Here is an 18,751-nt window from a genome sequence, read left to right as displayed (position 1 = left end):
GCAAGAGAAGTGTTCATATTGGATATAATAGTGAGAGAGAAAGCATAGTTGATTGTGATTCAGATGGCTGAATCCCACATAAACAAGTCCAGGTCACATTTCAGCCGAAAGTCAAAAGAAATTACACTACTGTTCAAAAGTCTGGGGTTAGTAAGACATTTTAAATAAATTAATACTTTTATTCAACAAGGATGCATTTAAATGATCAAAAGTAACAGTAAAGTCATTTATACTGTTAGAAAACTTAATCTTTTGATCTTTATATTCATCAAAGAATCCTGAAAAAAAGCATCCACAGAAATATTAAATTGTTTTCAACGTTGATAATAAATGTTTCTTGAGCATCAAATCTGATTAGAAGGATCATGTGACACTGAAGACTGGAGTAAGGATGCTGAAAATTCAGCTTTGATCACAGGAATAAATGACATTTTAAAATATATTCAAATAGAAAACAGTTATTTTAAATTATAATATTTCACATTATTCATGTATTTTTCATCAAATAAATGCAGCTTTGGTGAACAAAAGACTTTTGAATGGTAGTGTATGCTAATTGAGTGTTTTTACTTCCATACATTTGCACAATTTTCTGTATTCATGTATATGAACAATAAAAATAAAATCAACTTTTTAATTTATTATTATTAAAATAGAACGACTTGAGTGTCTCATAATTTACTGCAGTTATTTCATACAATAATATATATTAAGACTTGCTGTATATGTATAAACTAGCAAAATACAGATTTATATTTGTAAAAAAACAAAACAAATCTCATTTTCAGTGGTGTTTTTTCCAGCTAAAGGATGAAAGGTAGGATTGGGGAGCGCAGAGTGGGATACTCTTTGAACTCCTTCAGGTAGCTGCGATGCTTTCCTTTGGCCCAAACCGTCATCTGTATGAATCCCACCACAGTGAAGAACAACACGGGCACACACTGGGTCATCAGTGTGAATCCAAGCCAGGAGCCCAGCTACAGAAGGACAGGAACCACAGGTCAGATTCTGTGACTCTTATTTACTTTGTGTGACCAGTAGAGGTCAGCATTTTCATTATTTGTAATGGGCCGTTCCTACAGGACGACACATTCTTGTCCAGGAGGTCTATGGTGTGGCAGGGATGATGTATTTTTGTAGGCCAAAATCGTAACGAGTTGCGATTCAATTGTCCTGAAGTCAATGGGTTTTTGGTTAAATTCCTGAAACAGATCTGTGGTGAATTTTTACATTTTATTCTATGACATAAAATACATGGGTACTATCCCTTGTGATTTATTTAAAAGCTTTTACATGTCTTGTAAAAGGCGGTTGCTAACAAGTGGCCAAGTGGGAATATAGCCCCGCCCTCTTTCAGTGCTGCACTCGTTGTGTTCTGTTTTCCTGTTTTCCACAATGTGTTCATCAGAAAGAGGAGAAGAAGCTTGGGCTAATTTTCATTTTAAAGTGAATCCTTTAAAGGATTAGTTCACTTTCAAATGAAATTTTCCTGATAATTTACTCACCCCATGTCATCCAAGATGTCCATCTCCTTCCCTCTTCAGTTGAAAAGAAATTATGGTTTTTGATGAAAACATTCCAGGATTTTTCTCTTTATAGTGGATTCAATGGAGCCCAGATGGTTGAAGGTCAAAATTACAGTTTCAGTGCAGCTTCAAAGCATTCTACACGATCCCAGACGAGAAATAAAGGTCTTATCTAGAGAAACCATTCCTAATTTTCTTAAAAAAAAAAAAAAAAAAAACATTTTATACATTTTAACCATAAATGCTCATCTTGAACTAGCTCTCTTCTTCTTCTCTATTTGAATTCCAGCAGTGTTGACACTACTAAGTGTATTACTGCCCTCCACAGGTCAAAGTTTGAACTAGTTGTTATATACTTGCACTAGCATATTGTATATGACAATTTATTTCAAACTTCATCCATTTGAAGGCCATTGAAGTCCACTATATGGAGAAAAATCCTGGAATGTTTTCATCAAAAACCTTCTTTTCGACTGAAGAAAGAAAGACATGAACATCTTGGATGACATGGGGGTGAGTAAATTTTCATTTGAAAAGTGAACTAATCCTTTAAGTACATAGTCTTGTACCTTTGTATTTTTGTCCATTTTTCAAATTGCTTCAAATCAAAGTTTGTAGTGATGTGATTCACATCATCACAGAGCTTATTTTCTGCAATAATTCAAAAGTAAGTGGAAAATCCTACTGGGTTTTTTGTTGAGGGAGATTCTTAACTTACGGTTTGATCTACAAAAACAGGTCATCGCTGCGGCACTCTCACTCACACCACAATCACTCATGGGTCTCACCTCATATGTGTAGTTTGGGCAAGAAACAAGTACAAATATCCATGTAAAAGGATTCTTGGTTGGATAAGGAATCTTCTTATTCTTAGGGCCTTTATTAAAAACAAAACAAAACAAAAAAAATGCATTACATTCAGAAAGCCATAGAGGTTACATTGGGATTTATTCTGTGTAGCTCTTACCAGATAGTTTGAGACTTCGCAGAGCCATGTGAATCGAGAAGCTGCCAAGTTGACAAAACTGCAAAAATCACAAATCAGTAACTGAAGAACACTGATAAGATAGATACACGACACATTACAGGAGGAGGCAGTGCAGTGGAAAGTGCTTACTAGAAAGATTCCCAACGCTGCTTTCACCTGCTTCTCCCCATAATCTGCATGTAAACAGATTGACTTTAAGGACAGAAGTTCAGCACATTGATTCAAGGTACAATAATCATCTAAATGACAATGAGCAGAGTTGAGTGAGGTATTACATACATGGCGGTGTGTAGAGAGGGTGATTGATGTAGTAAGCCATCCATGCTGCAGAGCACCAGTAAAAGAAGCAGTTCTGTTGAAGAAACAATATTGCAATTGATTTACAGACTTCCTGTTTTAAAAATAAAAGTTTCATTTAAATTCTGTGATTATTTTTTTATTTTGCATGTTTGTCAACCATATCTACATAAAGTTGATGAAACTGAATCTTCTAAACCAGGGGTGCAAAACTCCACTCTTGGAGGGCCACAGTCCTGCAGAGTTTAGTTCCAACCCTGCTTCAACACACATACCTGTAGTTTTCAAATAAGCCTGAAGGACTTGATTAGCTTGATCAGGTGTGTTTAATTAGGGTTGAAGGTAAACTCTGAAGAGCTGTGGCCCTCAGGAACTGAGTAGATGGGTAACTAAAGATGAGTAACTTAGGGTACGTTTACACAACAACAATGTACTAAAAACAGAAAAGTTTTGCATTGCATTAATGAAAATGACCAAAAACGCTGTATCATTCATGCCAGGCCAGTAGTTGGCGATGTCAATTTGTAAAGAACCGCAAGCTTAAAGACAGTGTTTCCTAGTCCTACGCAAAGTTTTCCTGTGGAATTGGGCTACTTTAAAACTGTTGCTGGTTAAAGCGACCCTAAATAACATGATATTTAGCCCCTGGAAAGCAAATTTTACCAGGGGAGCCCGGCAAAAACACAGATTTTACCCCCGGAACGTGATTTTTTTTCCAGTGGACCACCCCTTAAACGTGATTGGCCTAGTTTTGAGTAGCAATGGGGTGGGTTTTATTGTGAAAACCTGGCAACCCTGTTTATAGACTGAACACGTAATACAAATGCGCAAATTCCTGTTTTTGTAGTTTATATGGAGAGGATAACAGAATCATTCCCAGAAACTTGCACTTTGAAACAAGTTTTCAAAAGTTTGCATTTTCAGGCCGCCAAAATGCAGTTGCCGAGAAAATGAACAGCCAAAACGCATAAAACATTTTCAGTTTTTAGTTGAAAATGGTGTCGTGTAAACAACCCCCTAAAACTCAGATAATTTCGTTGAATTAAATAAGGAAACAGTCTGTAGAAATATATTCACATATGTTTGCTTGAATCGAATCATATATACTACCATTCAAAAGTTGGAATACTTTTATCCACCAAAAAATCATTGAATTCAGTCAAACGTAACAGCAAAGACTTTTATATCGTTAAAAGATTTATATTACAAATAAATGCTGTTCTTTTGAAATTTTCATTTATCAATGTTTCATTTATCATTAAAAAAATTATCAGTTTTCATAAAAAATATGAAGCAGCACAACTGTTCTCAACACTGATAATAATCAGAAATGTTGCTTGAGCAGTAAATCATCATATTAAATTGAAGGATCATGTGACACTGAAGACTGGAGTAATGATGCTTTGAAAAAAAAAAAGCTTTGATCACAGAAATAAATTATGTTTTAAAATAAAATAAAATAGAAAACACTTATTTTAAATTGTAATATTTTACAATATTTCTGTTTTAGTCTATTTTTGATCGAATAAATGTAGCTTGATAACAAAATATTTCTTTCAAAACATGAAAAACTTTTGAATGATATGATTAGTATATAAGTATATAATATGATATGTGTATATAAACATAAATAACACTGAAAACACACACGCATCCTCACTTTAAAAATGTTCCGCATCGGCATGGTGCCGTGGGAGAAGCGATGGACGAACAACGTCTCCAAGATGCGCTTCCCATAGTGGAAGGAGTGACATATACAGGCTATACTGTGGTAAACAGACAAAAGTTTGGTTTAATATCAGATCATCAAATAAAGGTTTACTCTCGAGAGACGTCACTCAAATGCTTCTTAACATAATTCCCAAAATACATATGTGGGTCAGTATTTTGGTTGACCAGTAGGTCAGCTGTTAGGAGACACTGTCCATGGCCTGAATCCAGCAGACTAAGAGAAAAGTCACATCTGAGGGCAGTGGGCTTCATGATACTTACTGCACAACCAAATGCTTACTGGCGGTGAACTCATACTTGTGAGCGTAGATGAAAGGGAGTCGAAAATAAAACATCAGGTATATGACAAGTGGTCCAATGCACTCGACCAGGAACACCTGCAAACACACATACACACTGATAAAGTCAACAGTGGACAATCTATTTTAATACTGTATTGGGAAGTATGTTAAATGATTTTCAGGGGGAAAAAATGTAGGTCAGGAGGATTTGTTTTTTCCACTAACTGGATGGTGAAAACTGGGTGTTACAAAAACCTGTTGTGCAATGGAGAATTTCCATGGATGTTCTTCATGGAACCACAGATAAAGAACCTTAATTTCTAGGAGTGTATCATGAACTGAATTGTACATTATAAGACAAGGACATTCAATGAGGAAGTAAACATGACCCTACACAGTAACACTTAGTTCTTGATCTTGAATCTGATTGGCTGAAAGCCTTTTCCAGCCATGAGATATTCTACTAATATAACATTTCACAATTTGTATCACTCCGCTTGTTTCTACCGGATCTATACTGGCAGCATTTCTCGCAGCGAACAAACCCACTATAATTTTACAAATACTAGAATCTAGTTGTTTAAACCTTAAATATGCGATTTATATATAAACATAGCACCCATTTGAGAATTTGTTTAGACATTTTTGGAGATGGGAGCTCCAGGCCGTCGGCGTCGATTCAGCGTTTGTGTACCCACAGAGAACGGCTTTATCTCAGCCAGTCCTTCTGGAATTTTCCACTGGCTCTTATATAGATGGTGGTTAAACATGATATAATTTGTTTCAGGTATATCAAATAGGCATTCTTTGGTCTTATTAATCTATTACTTGTTCCAGAGCAAATCAATTTGGCTGAGGGCAAAGTTAGTTTCATAAATTAACATTTTTTTATTTAACTTAAATCCTGTACTAACTAAAGCTCTGCTTTTGTACTTATGACTGAACTGACTTCTTTTGTTTATTTCCTTTTGTAAAAACTTCTTATACTTTTACAATGGCTATTATTGTTCATTTAAATATTAGGCCTATTGTTCAATAAATAATATTTTACTTTATATAGACTAAATAATATGCCATATTTAATATTGAGAAAGGATCCGTTAGTGATTGCGCCGTTAGATGGCTGCAAAGACTGTCTGTATGAGTGAGTCAGTAGCAAAGATTTTTATATTGAAATGACCTGAAACAATGTTGTAAAGGACATTATTTTTTACTTTAAACAGGACCTTATGAGATGCAACCTACAATTGTATTGACCAGCTCTGTCATGGGAAATCCCCTTTAAAAGGATTCAAAGACAAAGATATCGCTTTCCTCAGCAGACATTAAAAAAGATTTTATTACGAATATAAGATTAACTGTCAACTTGAGATTTGAATCTGTAGCGGAAGGAAGTAGTTCCACCCAAAAGAGTGGTTTTTTTTTTTTAATTACAGACTTGTGCCATCGAACTGTTGTATTAAAGCCATATAACACAAGATCACACATCAAACTATAAAGAAACAGTTATATCAATGAAAAACTATGTGAGCGTTCACAGAATTCTGGGAATGTCAATTTATGTGTTTTTACTGTAAATGATAAAAATATGTTCTTTTTCACTTCCAAAAACTGTATATTTAACAGTGTTTTACAGTAAAATTACATCTAATGTGAAATGTTCCATTAGATATATTTCAGTTTTCACTGTATTGAGTAAGGGAACATACCATTAAATAATTAACAGGTTTTTACTGTAGCAGTTTTTAACAGTCATTTACTGTTATATTTATGATCATTTGTGCAGTGTATGTGCTGACATCATCCTGCCCTGTGGGAGTCAGTACAGGGGTGGGCTACGCATGCAGAAGGTGAACTGGAGGTGAACGGGATCAACACCTGCAGGGAAACAGTGCCAGAGAGATTACATGTTCTGAGAAAGAGGATTGATTACAAAGGAGGTGAGAGAAAACCGAACCAGAGGACTGCACATACCTTACAACCACTGAGCTGACTTTTACATAAGCTGGACAGATACAAGCAAAACTTTCACCTACTAACATGCCAATGAAAAATTAGACACAGATCATAACACTGAATCTAAATTCTGATTGGATGAGCCAATCTGTTCTGTCAATGGATCTGCTCTGTCGTCATTTACTCGCACTCATGTGTTTCAAAAGCTTTTGGTGCAACACAAAATAAGTTATTTATTTAAGCAGAAGAGTTATGTCAGGTTTGTTCTCTTTTATGGACTTTCTGTTTGAATCACATTTTGTTTTCTGTTTTATTTTGTTCCCCACATTCCCATATTTCATTTGTTGCCATGGTTACCGATTATGTTGCACACCTGTTTCTGGTTGAGTTTGTCATTCCCTTGTGTATTTAAGCCCTGAGTTTAGTTCTGTCCATTGTCCTGTACTGTCTTTGAGTTGAAACCAACACGGTTATGTTTTTATACTACTGCAATTCCTGCAATTCCCTGCTCCTTCATCTCCTTCTGCCTAGTTCAACCATCATTGTCATTACAGCAGAAATAACAGAATATCTTCTGAATATTGTCTTGGACAATGTGGGGCCATGACAGGTTGAGAATGTTGTTTGTGTGTTGGTCAGAACACTCACAGTTCCCCAGGCAATCTGAGGTCCCAGGTCTCTGAAGTAGAAGGTTGTAGTGGTTCCCACTGGGAGCTCCTGAAGGATTTCCTCGTCTCTTAAGGGTTTCCCTTCTGAAACCAACAATATAACAAATTACTAAGAGATCAGCGATTAACTTATATTTTCACATATATTGTGTATCCCAAAAGTCTATGGACACCTTTGGTCACAATTCATTTCACTTCTCTTTAAAAAAAATGTGTACAATTTTAAATCAACTATACGTAAACACTGTCAGTTTTTGGGATTGACAACCACATTTACTTACAGGTGAGAGTCTTGAAATGTCTCATTCAAACAGCAACTTACAGTAGCGTCTCGAATACTGTATGAACATGCAATGGGAGTCAAGCCTGTATTCTTTTACCAGTAACCACCCAGACAGCAACATAGTGTGGGGCCAGATCCAGCCCATATCTGGTCCGCATGTAATCCACATGTACCAGATGTGGGCCGGATCTGGGCCACACTATGTTGCTGTCCACAGAATATCAAAGATGGCAACGTCCATAAAACCGAAAAGTCTTATCACTTTTGATACGACAAGGGTCCAATCAAGCTGCAAGTTCGTCCTTTACTCACCCTCAAGCTTTCCTAAGTGTATATGACTTTCTTCTAATAAATGCCTGAAGTGAAGTGTAAAATAAATATCCATAATTAACAAGTTATAAAGTAAATTAAAGCTGCAAGCAACAATGAAAGGGCCCTCGCACCCGGGGCCACCGCCACCCAGAGGCCTTAGGGAAACTGTGAACTTTGATGTGCAACACAGATCAGACATTGTATGCCTGAGTTACAACAACTTCCTGTTCCATGGTGTTAATAGCATACATTGGCACTTAGCAAAGTGTTGCATGATTTCAAATGTTTCTAGCATGTTTGGTATTTCATGGCACATCAGGGAGTGAATTACAGTGTAAAGCATGCAATTTCCTGTTGCCCTTAAGAAAGTCATATACTCCTATAGGATGGCTTGTGGGTGAGTAAATCTTGGGGTACTTTTCATTCTAAATTGATCTAATCCTTAAGAACTCAAATACAGGGCTGACAACCGTATTCTGCTGCCATGTGAACATGGGCTATATGAAGTCAGTTCTCCTCTTCACACTGATGTAGTTCATCACTTTTATAAACACTGTTTGAAAGTTAGTCGGACCGACACAACAACAAACATGTAACCAATCAGCATTAGGGGGCATGACAGTCGAGGAGACAGAACAAGCAACAGGGAGATTTGAAGAAAGACTGCAGAAAGAGAGATGAGACACCGTACAAAAGAGAAAAGCTCCGAAGAATATCTTTGGAATGAAGGTTTATGACTGGGCAAGTGCTTTAGGACCCGCATTAATATTAAAAAAGCTTTCCAGCGCTGGAGAGAGCTAAGCGGGAAAACCTGAAAACAGATGCGGAGGCTGCTTTGATTCCGCTCCACAAGTGAGTAACACTGGTTTTGAGTGTCACTGATTGTCTGGAGCTGCTGTGCTTTGCTTCCTTGTCGTTTGTAAATCTTCTGCGCTTTATTTTTCATGAAGCATTAATTTGTTGCGCATCAGCTGTGATAAACAGACATCCACTCTCGCATTGCGTGTGTAACAGTGGCCAGATAGTGAGAGTTTTGCTGTTAAAGCACTGTGCACTGATGCCTACTAGAGAATGAGGTGTTTAATACCATTGTTAGTGCACTCGCCTCGCATGCCAGCAGAGATCAGGGTTCAAGACCGACTCGGAACAGGGTGGTTAGGATTGGAGGGTGAGTTTTGGAGGCGGAGCAATGAAGAGAGGGGTGGGTTTGTTTGGGTTGATTTCAAATATTAACAATGTCCAACAGCGTTTTTTGAAATATCGCTTACCCTACCTTTAACTATGAACATGATCCACTAACGTCTGGCAACCACAAAGTGCCCAAATATTTTTTTATATTCATTTTGAAATTTGAAAACTATTGAACATTTTTTTTTAAAAATGCATAAATAATACAATAATAAATGTCACAATGCATGCCACTTGTTTTAAAGGTGCCCTAGAATCAAAAATTTAATTTATCTTGGCATAGTTGAATAACAAGATTTCAGTACATGGAAAAGACATACATTGAGTTTCAAACTCCATTGCTTCCTCCTTCTTATGTAAATCTCATTTGTTTAAAAGACCTCCGAAAAACAGGCGAATCTCAACATAACACCGACTGTTAGGTAACAGTCAGGATCATTAATATGTATGACCCCAGCATTTGCATATGCCAGCCCATGTTCAAGGCATTAGACAAGGGCAGCCAGTATTAACGTCTGGATCTGTGCACAGCTGAATCATCAGACTAGGTAAGCAAGCAAGAACAATAGTGAAAAATGGCAGATGGAGCGATAATAACTGACATGATCCATAATAGGGCTGGACGATTATGGCCTAAAATCTAAACCTCGATTAATTGAACATTTTACCTCGATTACGATTAATGAACGATTATTTTATTTCTGATTTTTTTTTTTTTTTTTTGCCCTCATATTTCACTGACAAGGTTTGTACTGTAAATAGCCTATGATTGACTATTAAGGTGGGATATTTTTTTTCCTGTTGAAAGAGTGATCTGACATCATAGCTCACTATCAGCAGTTATTTTATCTATGGTTTGTAACATTTCTTACAGGTTTCTGCTCGTTGTAAATCAGATAAAGATAAATTAGCACAGTACCAGTAGTGATTGCGTGTGTGAATTAGTCATACCGTCTCTATTAATTGTGAAGCTGTGGGTTGTAAATAGTTCCTTCAAAAGTAGAAAAAATAGATGCTATAACTTTTGAGTTTCTAAGCTATTTTAGTGATAAATCACAGGACAGCGCTGACAACAAGTTTCTGCGTTCCTCTGTGTGCGCGCGATCTTCACGTTTTGTGCAGCTGTTTGTATGAGTGTTCGTGCCACATGCAGCTGCGCGAGCGCGGCATAGATATATGTATATATCTATGCGAGCGCGGTAGCTCGATATAATAATACACATCCGATCGTCTAATCGCTTGAATGTCCAAACCATAAAACAAATACAACTGACAAAGTTTAGTCAAGACGCAAGGCTCACCGCTCGCGCGCCATCACTATGTGTTGAACCGGCGTTCACCTCTGTGTTTTGCTTTTATGCCACTGACTGGACTGGGCGGAGTCACGTGGCTACACACGCAGTTATGTTTTTAAGGGGGAAGTATTAACAGGATTAAAAAACCGAAATAACCGACATGGGAAAATTACGTCGGTTAGAGGTTCTGAATTTCGGTTTCGATTACTTTTCAATTAATCGTCCAGCCCTAATCCATAATATCATGATATTTTAGTGATATTTGTGAATTGTCTTTATAAATGTTTCGTTAGCATGTTGCTAATGTACAGTTAAAGGGAGCACGCGATTTAAAGGGGACGCGCGCTGAATCGGTGCATAGTTAATGATGCCCCAAAATAGGCAGTTAAAAAAATTAATTGAAAAAAATCTATGGGGTATTTTGAGCTGAAACGTCACAGACACATTCAGGGGACACCTTAGACTTATATTACATCTTGTGAAAACACGTTCTAGGGCACCTTTAATATTGTAATATAATGAAACAACATTAACAAATGCACCATTTGTTTGTGTGTGTGTTCATATTTTTAATTTGTTACCAATTTTAGTTGTAATTCACACATTTTGGTAGGTTTTTAAAGTTTTTTAAAGTGTCCAAATACTTTTTAAACAACTGTTATAAAGCAGATGTACTCACTTGGGTCCAGGCTTAAAGACTGTCTGGCAGGATACCAGTGTGGATCTGTGGAAATTGAAGCCTGACATGTAAGACTTTAAAACCATTATTTCAGTGTCATCAACTTATCAGTAGAAAGCTATTTAAAGAAAAGATTTGCGATTTCATAGCTTGTTTAGCACAGAGCGCAACTTACTTGATTTGTGGAACATAGACTTAATGTCCAAAACAGTGGCTGTTGGCTCTACCTGCAGAAAGATAGATGTGCTGCTTAATACAGTATCTAGAACATTATAACAGCAACATATATAGGGTGAATTCAGGTTGATTGGGACACTTTTTCCAATTCATCTCAATGGCAAAAAGTGTCCCAATTACCATGAATTCTCTCTCTCTATATCTATCTATCTATCTATACATATATATATATATATATATATATATATATATATATATATATATATATATATGTATATGTATGTATATGTATATATAGTTAACTACTGCAATTTTACTCATGCTGTCATAAATCAGGTTTACTCTATTCTCGACATGCATATCTGAGCAATGGATCTCACATAGGAATTCCTGGAAGCTCAGAGAACATGATCATGTTCCAAAAGCAACATGACTAATGCAAAACCTGACCGAGAGTGACCACAGTTACTACAAAGTTACAGCATGTGCTGTATATGTGCTCTCATTACTGTTGGCTGTTGCTATCTGTCATCAATAACAGCTGATGATTATTGATGATTTCTATACTTCTCTGTGTTATGTTCACCCTGTGAGTCGCAATTTAAGCACATTCCTATTTTAAATAAAGGCAACAAAGACACGACAATCATGATACTGTATGTAAGTAACTGTCTGTCTTTTGTATGGTATTTTTTGCTTATAAAATAAACACTAAAAAGCACATACCTTATCCAGGAGCATTAGTTTTTCTCGGGTTTTGATATGTAGTATCTCCACCTCAAAGTAAACAATTCGTTTCGCTTTTTTCGGAGGTTTTGGTCTGGGCTTGGAGGGCGCCGGAGCAGCAGTGCCGTCATTCTTGGCAACTTTTGCCTCTAAAGCTAACGTATCCATGATGCCTCCTCAAACTTACTGAACACTGAATCCTGTGTTTAGTCCGTAGTTCAAAGATTTGTCACATCCCACATATCACTCTTAAGTCCTCAAGTTCTTCATAATATATTCCAAAATCCAACTCAAGTTCCTCTCCGTTGAATGAATGCAGTGCAGACAGACGGTATCCAGAGAGGAGGAGCGACAGAGAGCAAGTGCAGTGTGATTGAAATATCTCCCACCTCTTAACACCTGAGGGGTGGTCATCATAACCACTCCTCTAAAGACGAAATTTGAGAGTCCCAAGACATAATCCATGGCTTTCCATGAAGCTAAATTTATATGCCTGCTTTGCTGAATACCGGCCCTGTGACCTTGTGGGACTTGGACCAATCTAGTATAGGACGTTGCTCATACCTCCACAGTGCCTACTAGGGCCCTGTTTACATCTGGAAGAAGCTTTTTCTTCGATGGAATCACAAGTGGACGACGCTAAATATTAGGGGTGTAACAATATTCAAACCGAACCGAAAAACCGCGATACACGGTACCGCAGTAGCCTAAACTAAATTCTTCATTGATTTGATTCAAGCGGAACTAAGATTTGCGAAGCTCCCCCTACAGGTTCCTTCAGTGAATCACTGTCGTAAATACTCCAAGCGCAGCTCTGGACTACAACGACTACAACGCTCACCAGCGCAGTAGTTTTGCAAATACAGTACAAGAAATCTTGATGGAGGTGGGTAATTTTCGAAATTGTCTTATAAAGTCATAATATATACATTGTTTTTGAATTACCGTAAAGCATTTTGTCACTCTCGCGTGAACGTGAACATGAGGCGAGATTGTTTCAAGTGCTGTTTTCTGGCGTAGACGTGCCAGAGGGGGTTAGTGCTCACCTCAAACACAACACTACAAGTCAATTAACCATCGTAAGGACTTAGAAAACTATTTATGAAGGTAAAAAAGTGACTTAGTTCTGCTTTAAATGGTAATTAGAGCTGTAACAGTACATTCATCCCGCAAATTTTCAGTACATGTCTTATGTGTATACGATTCGTCCTATAGCCTATAACCACAATTAACCACCAACAATCTCAATAATCTCTGCATTTTGTTACTTTCGATAAGAAATAAATTGTGTCCTCTTTCAAATAGACCCTTTTCACATATCCGGGTTTCTCAGAAGCGGAAGTCATCATAGATGGGTAAACTTTTATAGTGGTGAATGAGAGTAAATATATTTTTTGTGTTTCCATTTGCACAAATACCAAAAGAAAAATTTCACAATAGTGTTTTCATAATGTTCAAAAAGAGGACAAAATAGAGAGTGATTGATAACGGCAGTCAGAAGAGCGAGAAAGATGTAATTTTTACCGTCACTTTCATTGCTGCTGTATTAGAAACACCCTCACATTGCATCAAATTTTTGTAATTTGATGCAATGGTAATAAAATACTAAGTATAGTGTTATAAATGTACATACATTTTTTAAAAATGAAAATATAAAAAAACTTTGCAGGATTTACAATACTGATGACCATTAAAATGCGTCTATTCTGTCCATTTTATCACGAAATTCCAACAAAAAATGCTGTTTTGAGTTTTAACTCTTTTTAATGTGGTGTGACTGATCACTATATGGCACCTCGAATGTGATCATCTCTTCTAGTTATCTCATCTAGTTACAGAATATGAATGAACATCTGAAGGTATGTTGAGGGATACAGTACAACTCACCGAAACATATAATATCTTGTGTAATCACTGTGTTTCAACGGCATAAAGACATAAAACAGCTTGTAAACAATATGTCACTGTGGCGAGGGGGGCGTGGTTCAGCGAACGCTGCAGCGGGGGAGAGCGTCAGGAGACGCGCGGTGGATGAGCGGGTTAAGCGCAAATAACAAACACCTGTCTCTTGTTACAGTAATTGGTGTGGAGAGAGTACTTAACGCTAGGAGAAACAGGAGTGAGCGAGAGAGAGAAGGACTACTGGCTGCCACACTCCCAAAGACTGACTGGAGCTGACGGAGTGAATTCCCAGTGTTTATGTTGCCGATTGTTTTGTGCCTGTTTGCACACCTTTTTGTTGATTTTCTAAATAAAGCAGCCAGTAGTCACAGCCGACCCATGTCGTCTTCCTTCCTAACATCTACGAACTTTGTTACAGTCACGTAGCATTTACCTCTGGCATTCAGTCTCAGTCCACAGCTTGTTAGTTCGCCAGACAAACTTCAAAACAGACGTATGTACCGAACCCCCAGTTTTGTGTATCGTTACACCTCTACTAAATATATATAATGATATTTGAGTAAATATATCAGTTGTGGCCTAATGGTTAGAGAATCGGACTTGTAGCCTGAAGGCTGTGGGTTTGAGTCTTAGTACAGACAAGAATATGTGTGTTCAATACTTACTGCTGTGTGCAGAACACAAATTCTGAGTATGGGACACCACACGTCACGTCACTTTTCACTTCACTTTAAAAATAGAATCAATGTGTAACTATGCTATGGTCACTGAATGGCTTTCCTGAGATAAATGTAATGTTACGTGACATATTGTTTACAAGCTTTCCACGGTGGAAACACTGATGCATTTGATGCACATGATGTTCAGTAAGTTGTACTGTGTTTTCAACATACTTTCTAATGTTCATTCATGTTTATTTTGTGCTATAACTAGTAGTAAAGAGGACGAGATTATCAGGTCACGTGCCAGCTGAGGCACATAGGCTCTTTTACACCTGGTATTAAGAAGCGTTTTGGTGGGTCAGATCACAGGTAGACGAGGGAGACACATACCCGCTTACACCTGGTGTTTTAATCCGTCTCTTTTGTCCATTTTCAACCACTTCTGTCCTGATTTCTTCTAGGGGAGGGTAAATATATGGGTTTTGTCAGATCTTTTGATCTAATAGATGAAATAAGCTCACGCAATTTACATATGAACATGCTCGGAGATGACGGAAAAACACACGGAGAGCAGCAGCTTCCATTTCTGCTCTGACAGCCACAAGGTCAATTAAATCAGTAGGCAGAGAGAAGGCGATCCTTAGTGGCTGTTCAAACGCATTCGACCACATGAGCGTTTACACTACGAAAGCAAATTCGGTTGAATGCACTTTCGACTACCTCTGAAAGTAGTCAAAAGTAGACAAGCTAGCCAGATGGGATTTTAACTTTGTAGGCTGAAAATCTCATTTTGGTTTGAAGATGAAAAATGTACCAAGCACAATGTTCTCTCACCATTAATGATTTCTAGCACATTCACATCATTCGGCCGGTCTTGCAGTAGTCATAACAGAAACAAAAGCTGCTGCTCTCAGTGTGTTTTTTTGTCGTCTCCTTTCGCGTTCATATGTAAATTGTGCAACCTTATTTCGTCCATTAGCTCGAAAGATCTGAAAAACTCCATACATTTACCTTCCCATAGACCCTCTCCTCAAAAAAATCAGGACAGAAGAAGTTGAAAGTGGACAAAAGAGACTGATTAAAGAACCAGGTGTAAACAGGAATGTGTCTCCCTCATCTACTTGTGATCGACCAAAACACATCTTAATACTGGGTGTAAACAGCCTAGGGTTGGGCTAGTGTGCATCTCTACAGCTGGGGATATTAATACATCTGCCTTGCAAGCAGTGTCATGCAATGAATCTATTTGAGTTTGTCCATGGCCATACCAGTGATTGGACTTGGCTTCAATAAATAACAAACCACTTCTGTGGTCCCTAGAGGTTTTCACATTAGGTTTGAGCAAGTCACTGCTGTACAGAACTCATTTGTGTCTGTCAGCTGTAAGCAGATCAGACAAACATACTTAGAGCCAAAGTGTCTTGAGTTATACTGTGTATTTACAGGGGCATTTAGTTTCCATCACCTGTTCTCAGGCCTTGAGAAATGTACAAGATTGTACAAAACAGTGTTATTTTAGTATCATTGAGATACCATTATAGTTTTTTTTTAATATTTTGAATGTTTTTTCCCCCATACTTTTGTTGTGTTTTTGTCAGTTTGTTGATATAGTTTTATTCATTTTTATTTCTATTTTAGTTTTAGGTTTTTTAGTAGATCAAGTTAAACTAAATAAAAAAGACGGATGTAGCTGAAGTTTTTTAAATAAATAGTATTTTTTTAAATATTTTATTTCAGTTAACATTTAATTTTATTTCTTATTCTCATAATGCTGTTTTTATGCTGTCACAGAATTTAAATTCAAATCATGAAAGTGTTTAGTCCAATGAGAATAAGGGTTTACACGACAACAATGTACTAAAAACGCTGTATTATTCATGCCAGGCCAGTAGTTGGCGATATCAATTTGTAAAGAAACACTACGCGCCTATAGACTGAACACGTAATACGCATGCGCATGACATCACAAATTTGCATTTTTGTTGTTAACATGGAGACGATAACGGTATTGTTTTCAAAACGCTGTTGTCGTGTAAATGAACGACCAAATCACATAAAAAAATTTTAGTTAAAAATGCTGCTTTGTAAACGGCACCTTAGTATATATAGTACACCATATCTTGGTAAAGTATCTTGGAGGTATATGACCATTACAGTTTTTTTTTAGGTTTTTTTTTTCAGAACTGATAGGGTATATGTTAAAACAGAAGTTTAGGTATGCGTTTACCTGTTTAAGAAAAAAAAAAAAAAATAACAATCTTAAATCTGAAATGGAGGCCAAAAATGTGTTGGAGAAAATGTAAGGTTTATTACAGTATAGCCTTCTGTTGATATCATTCCTAATAATATATATATATATATATATATATATATATATATATAAGTTAAAAAGACAATGTGTAATATATATGTAAAGTTAAAAAGACAATGTGTAATGTTTTTAAAATTCTGATTTTGAGTTGTATTCACCGGAACGTGAAATCACAAAATGAAAATTCAAAGAAAAGTACTTTTTTAGGAAATATATTAATTAAGAAAGCTCTGAAATCATTTTGCAATGCACTGCATACGTGCTCAGATGAAATGAAATGATGTCTCAGATAAGTTTAGCCACTGTGCAGACAGCCTATATTTGTTTGCCTACTTTAACTGCTGCTTAAATGATCATGGTGTGTGCTGACTACGCACACAGGGAATCAAACAAGAGCTCAGATTACATTAGACTACAACATTTTGCTTTGCAGTTATACTGTGTACTTGTCTAGGCATAATATTAGAAGAATTGTATACCACTTTTGGTCTGTTTCCACATTTCAAAGCTGATTTAGAACATAAGAAATATACATTTTCAAAACAACATGTTATCATGACACCTTATTTCAATGTTTAGTCTAACGCAGCATCTGTCATGTGAGCTCTTCAGTGTAGATCATACCACGGTATGAAATCATGTTAATATTACCCTGGTATTTTTTGACATACCTTGGAATTCCATTCTCTAGAATAGACCTATGTATTACTATTTGATATCTTTACAAAGGAATTTACTTCAAATCTACTTAAAGTACAGTTATTTCAAGTACAAACCCGATTCCAAAAAAGTTAGGACACTGAACAAATTGTGAATAAAAACAGAATGCAATGATGTGGAAGTTTCAAATTTCAATATTTTATTCAGAATACAACATGGATGACATATCAAATGTTTAAACTGAGAAAATCATTTTAAGGGAAAAATAAGTTGATTTTAAATTTCATGGCATCAACACATCTCAAAAAAGTTGGGACAAGGCCATGTTTACCACTGTGTGGCATCCCCTCTTCTTTTTATAACAGTCTGCAAACATCTGGGGACTGAGGAGACAAGTTGCTCAAGTTTAGGAATAGGAATGTTGTCCCATTCTTGTCTAATGCAGGCTTCTAGTTGCTCAACTGTCTTAGGTCTTCTTTCTCTTTATGATGCGCCAAATGTTTTCTATGGGTGAAAGATCTGGACTGCAGGCTGGCCATTTCAGTACCCGGATCCTTCTTCTGCGCAGCCATGATGTTGTAATTGATGCAGTATGTGGTCTGGCATTGTCATGTTGGAAAATGCAAGGTCTTCCCTGAAAGAGACGACGTCTGGATGGGAGCATAATGTTGTTCTAGAACTTGGATATACCTTTCAGAATTGATGGTGCCTTTCCAGATGTGTAAGCTGCCCATGCCACACGCACTCATGCAACCCCATACCATCAGAGATGCAGGCTTCTGAACTGAGCGCTGATAACAACTTGGGTTGTCCTTGTCCTCTTTAGTCCGGATGACATGGCGTCCCAGTTTTCCAAAAAGAACTTCAAATTTTGATTCGTCTGACCACAGAACAGTTTTCCACTTTGCCACAGTCCATTTTAAATGAGTCTCCTTCAGAGAAAACGCCTGCGCTTCTGGATCATGTTTAGATATGGATTCTTTTTTGACCTATAGAGTTTTAGCCGGCAACAGCGAATGGCACGGTGGATTGTACACGCAGCATTGGGGGAATTGGTGATCCTCTGCCCATCTTGACTTCTGAGAGACACTGCCACTCTGAGAGGCTCT

At 37.1% G+C, this 18,751-nt stretch overlaps 1 protein-coding gene and 2 long non-coding RNA genes across 3 annotated transcripts; 2 read left to right on the top strand and 1 right to left on the bottom strand.

The window, feature by feature from the left end:
• Window positions 1–461: 461 nt before the first annotated feature.
• On the bottom strand, window positions 462–12,469 carry tecra (trans-2,3-enoyl-CoA reductase a). The gene is made up of 11 exons (XM_048171274.1): window positions 12,108–12,469; window positions 11,380–11,431; window positions 11,205–11,249; window positions 7,428–7,531; window positions 4,804–4,919; window positions 4,472–4,577; window positions 2,794–2,866; window positions 2,644–2,687; window positions 2,494–2,551; window positions 2,315–2,403; window positions 462–977 (listed from the first exon to the last, which is right to left on the bottom strand). Exons 1-11 carry the CDS (start codon window positions 12,273–12,275, stop codon window positions 804–806), a joined length of 1,029 nt encoding a protein of 342 aa, XP_048027231.1. The 5' UTR covers window positions 12,276–12,469; the 3' UTR covers window positions 462–803.
• On the top strand, window positions 1,791–7,125 carry LOC125256576. The gene is made up of 2 exons (XR_007182146.1): window positions 1,791–2,039; window positions 6,610–7,125. It is a non-coding gene; the product is annotated as an uncharacterized LOC125256576 (long non-coding RNA).
• Window positions 12,470–12,579: 110 nt separating the features above from the next.
• Window positions 12,580–14,384, top strand: LOC125256531. Its single transcript, XR_007182137.1, has 2 exons — window positions 12,580–12,993; window positions 14,185–14,384. It is a non-coding gene; the product is annotated as an uncharacterized LOC125256531 (long non-coding RNA).
• Window positions 14,385–18,751: the final 4,367 nt, after the last annotated feature.

The sequence above is a fragment of the Megalobrama amblycephala genome, linkage group LG1, assembly GCF_018812025.1.
Source record: "Megalobrama amblycephala isolate DHTTF-2021 linkage group LG1, ASM1881202v1, whole genome shotgun sequence".
Lineage (NCBI taxonomy): Eukaryota > Metazoa > Chordata > Actinopteri > Cypriniformes > Xenocyprididae > Megalobrama > Megalobrama amblycephala.
Note: the sequence above shows the minus strand (reverse complement) of the source record. Positions and strands in the feature narration are given on the sequence as shown.

Excerpts from the sequence above, each read along its gene's own strand:
- tecra (XM_048171274.1), bottom strand. The coding sequence starts at position 12,275 with ATGGATACGTTAGCTTTAGAGGCAAAAGTTGCCAAGAATGACGGCACT. Across the intron at positions 4,920-7,427 it reads CTCAGATTGCCTGGGGAACT|GTGTTCCTGGTCGAGTGCAT; the intron begins GTGAGTGTTCTG and ends GTGTGTTTGCAG. Across the intron at positions 2,688-2,793 it reads CCCTCTCTACACACCGCCAT|ATTATGGGGAGAAGCAGGTG; the intron begins GTATGTAATACC and ends GTTTACATGCAG.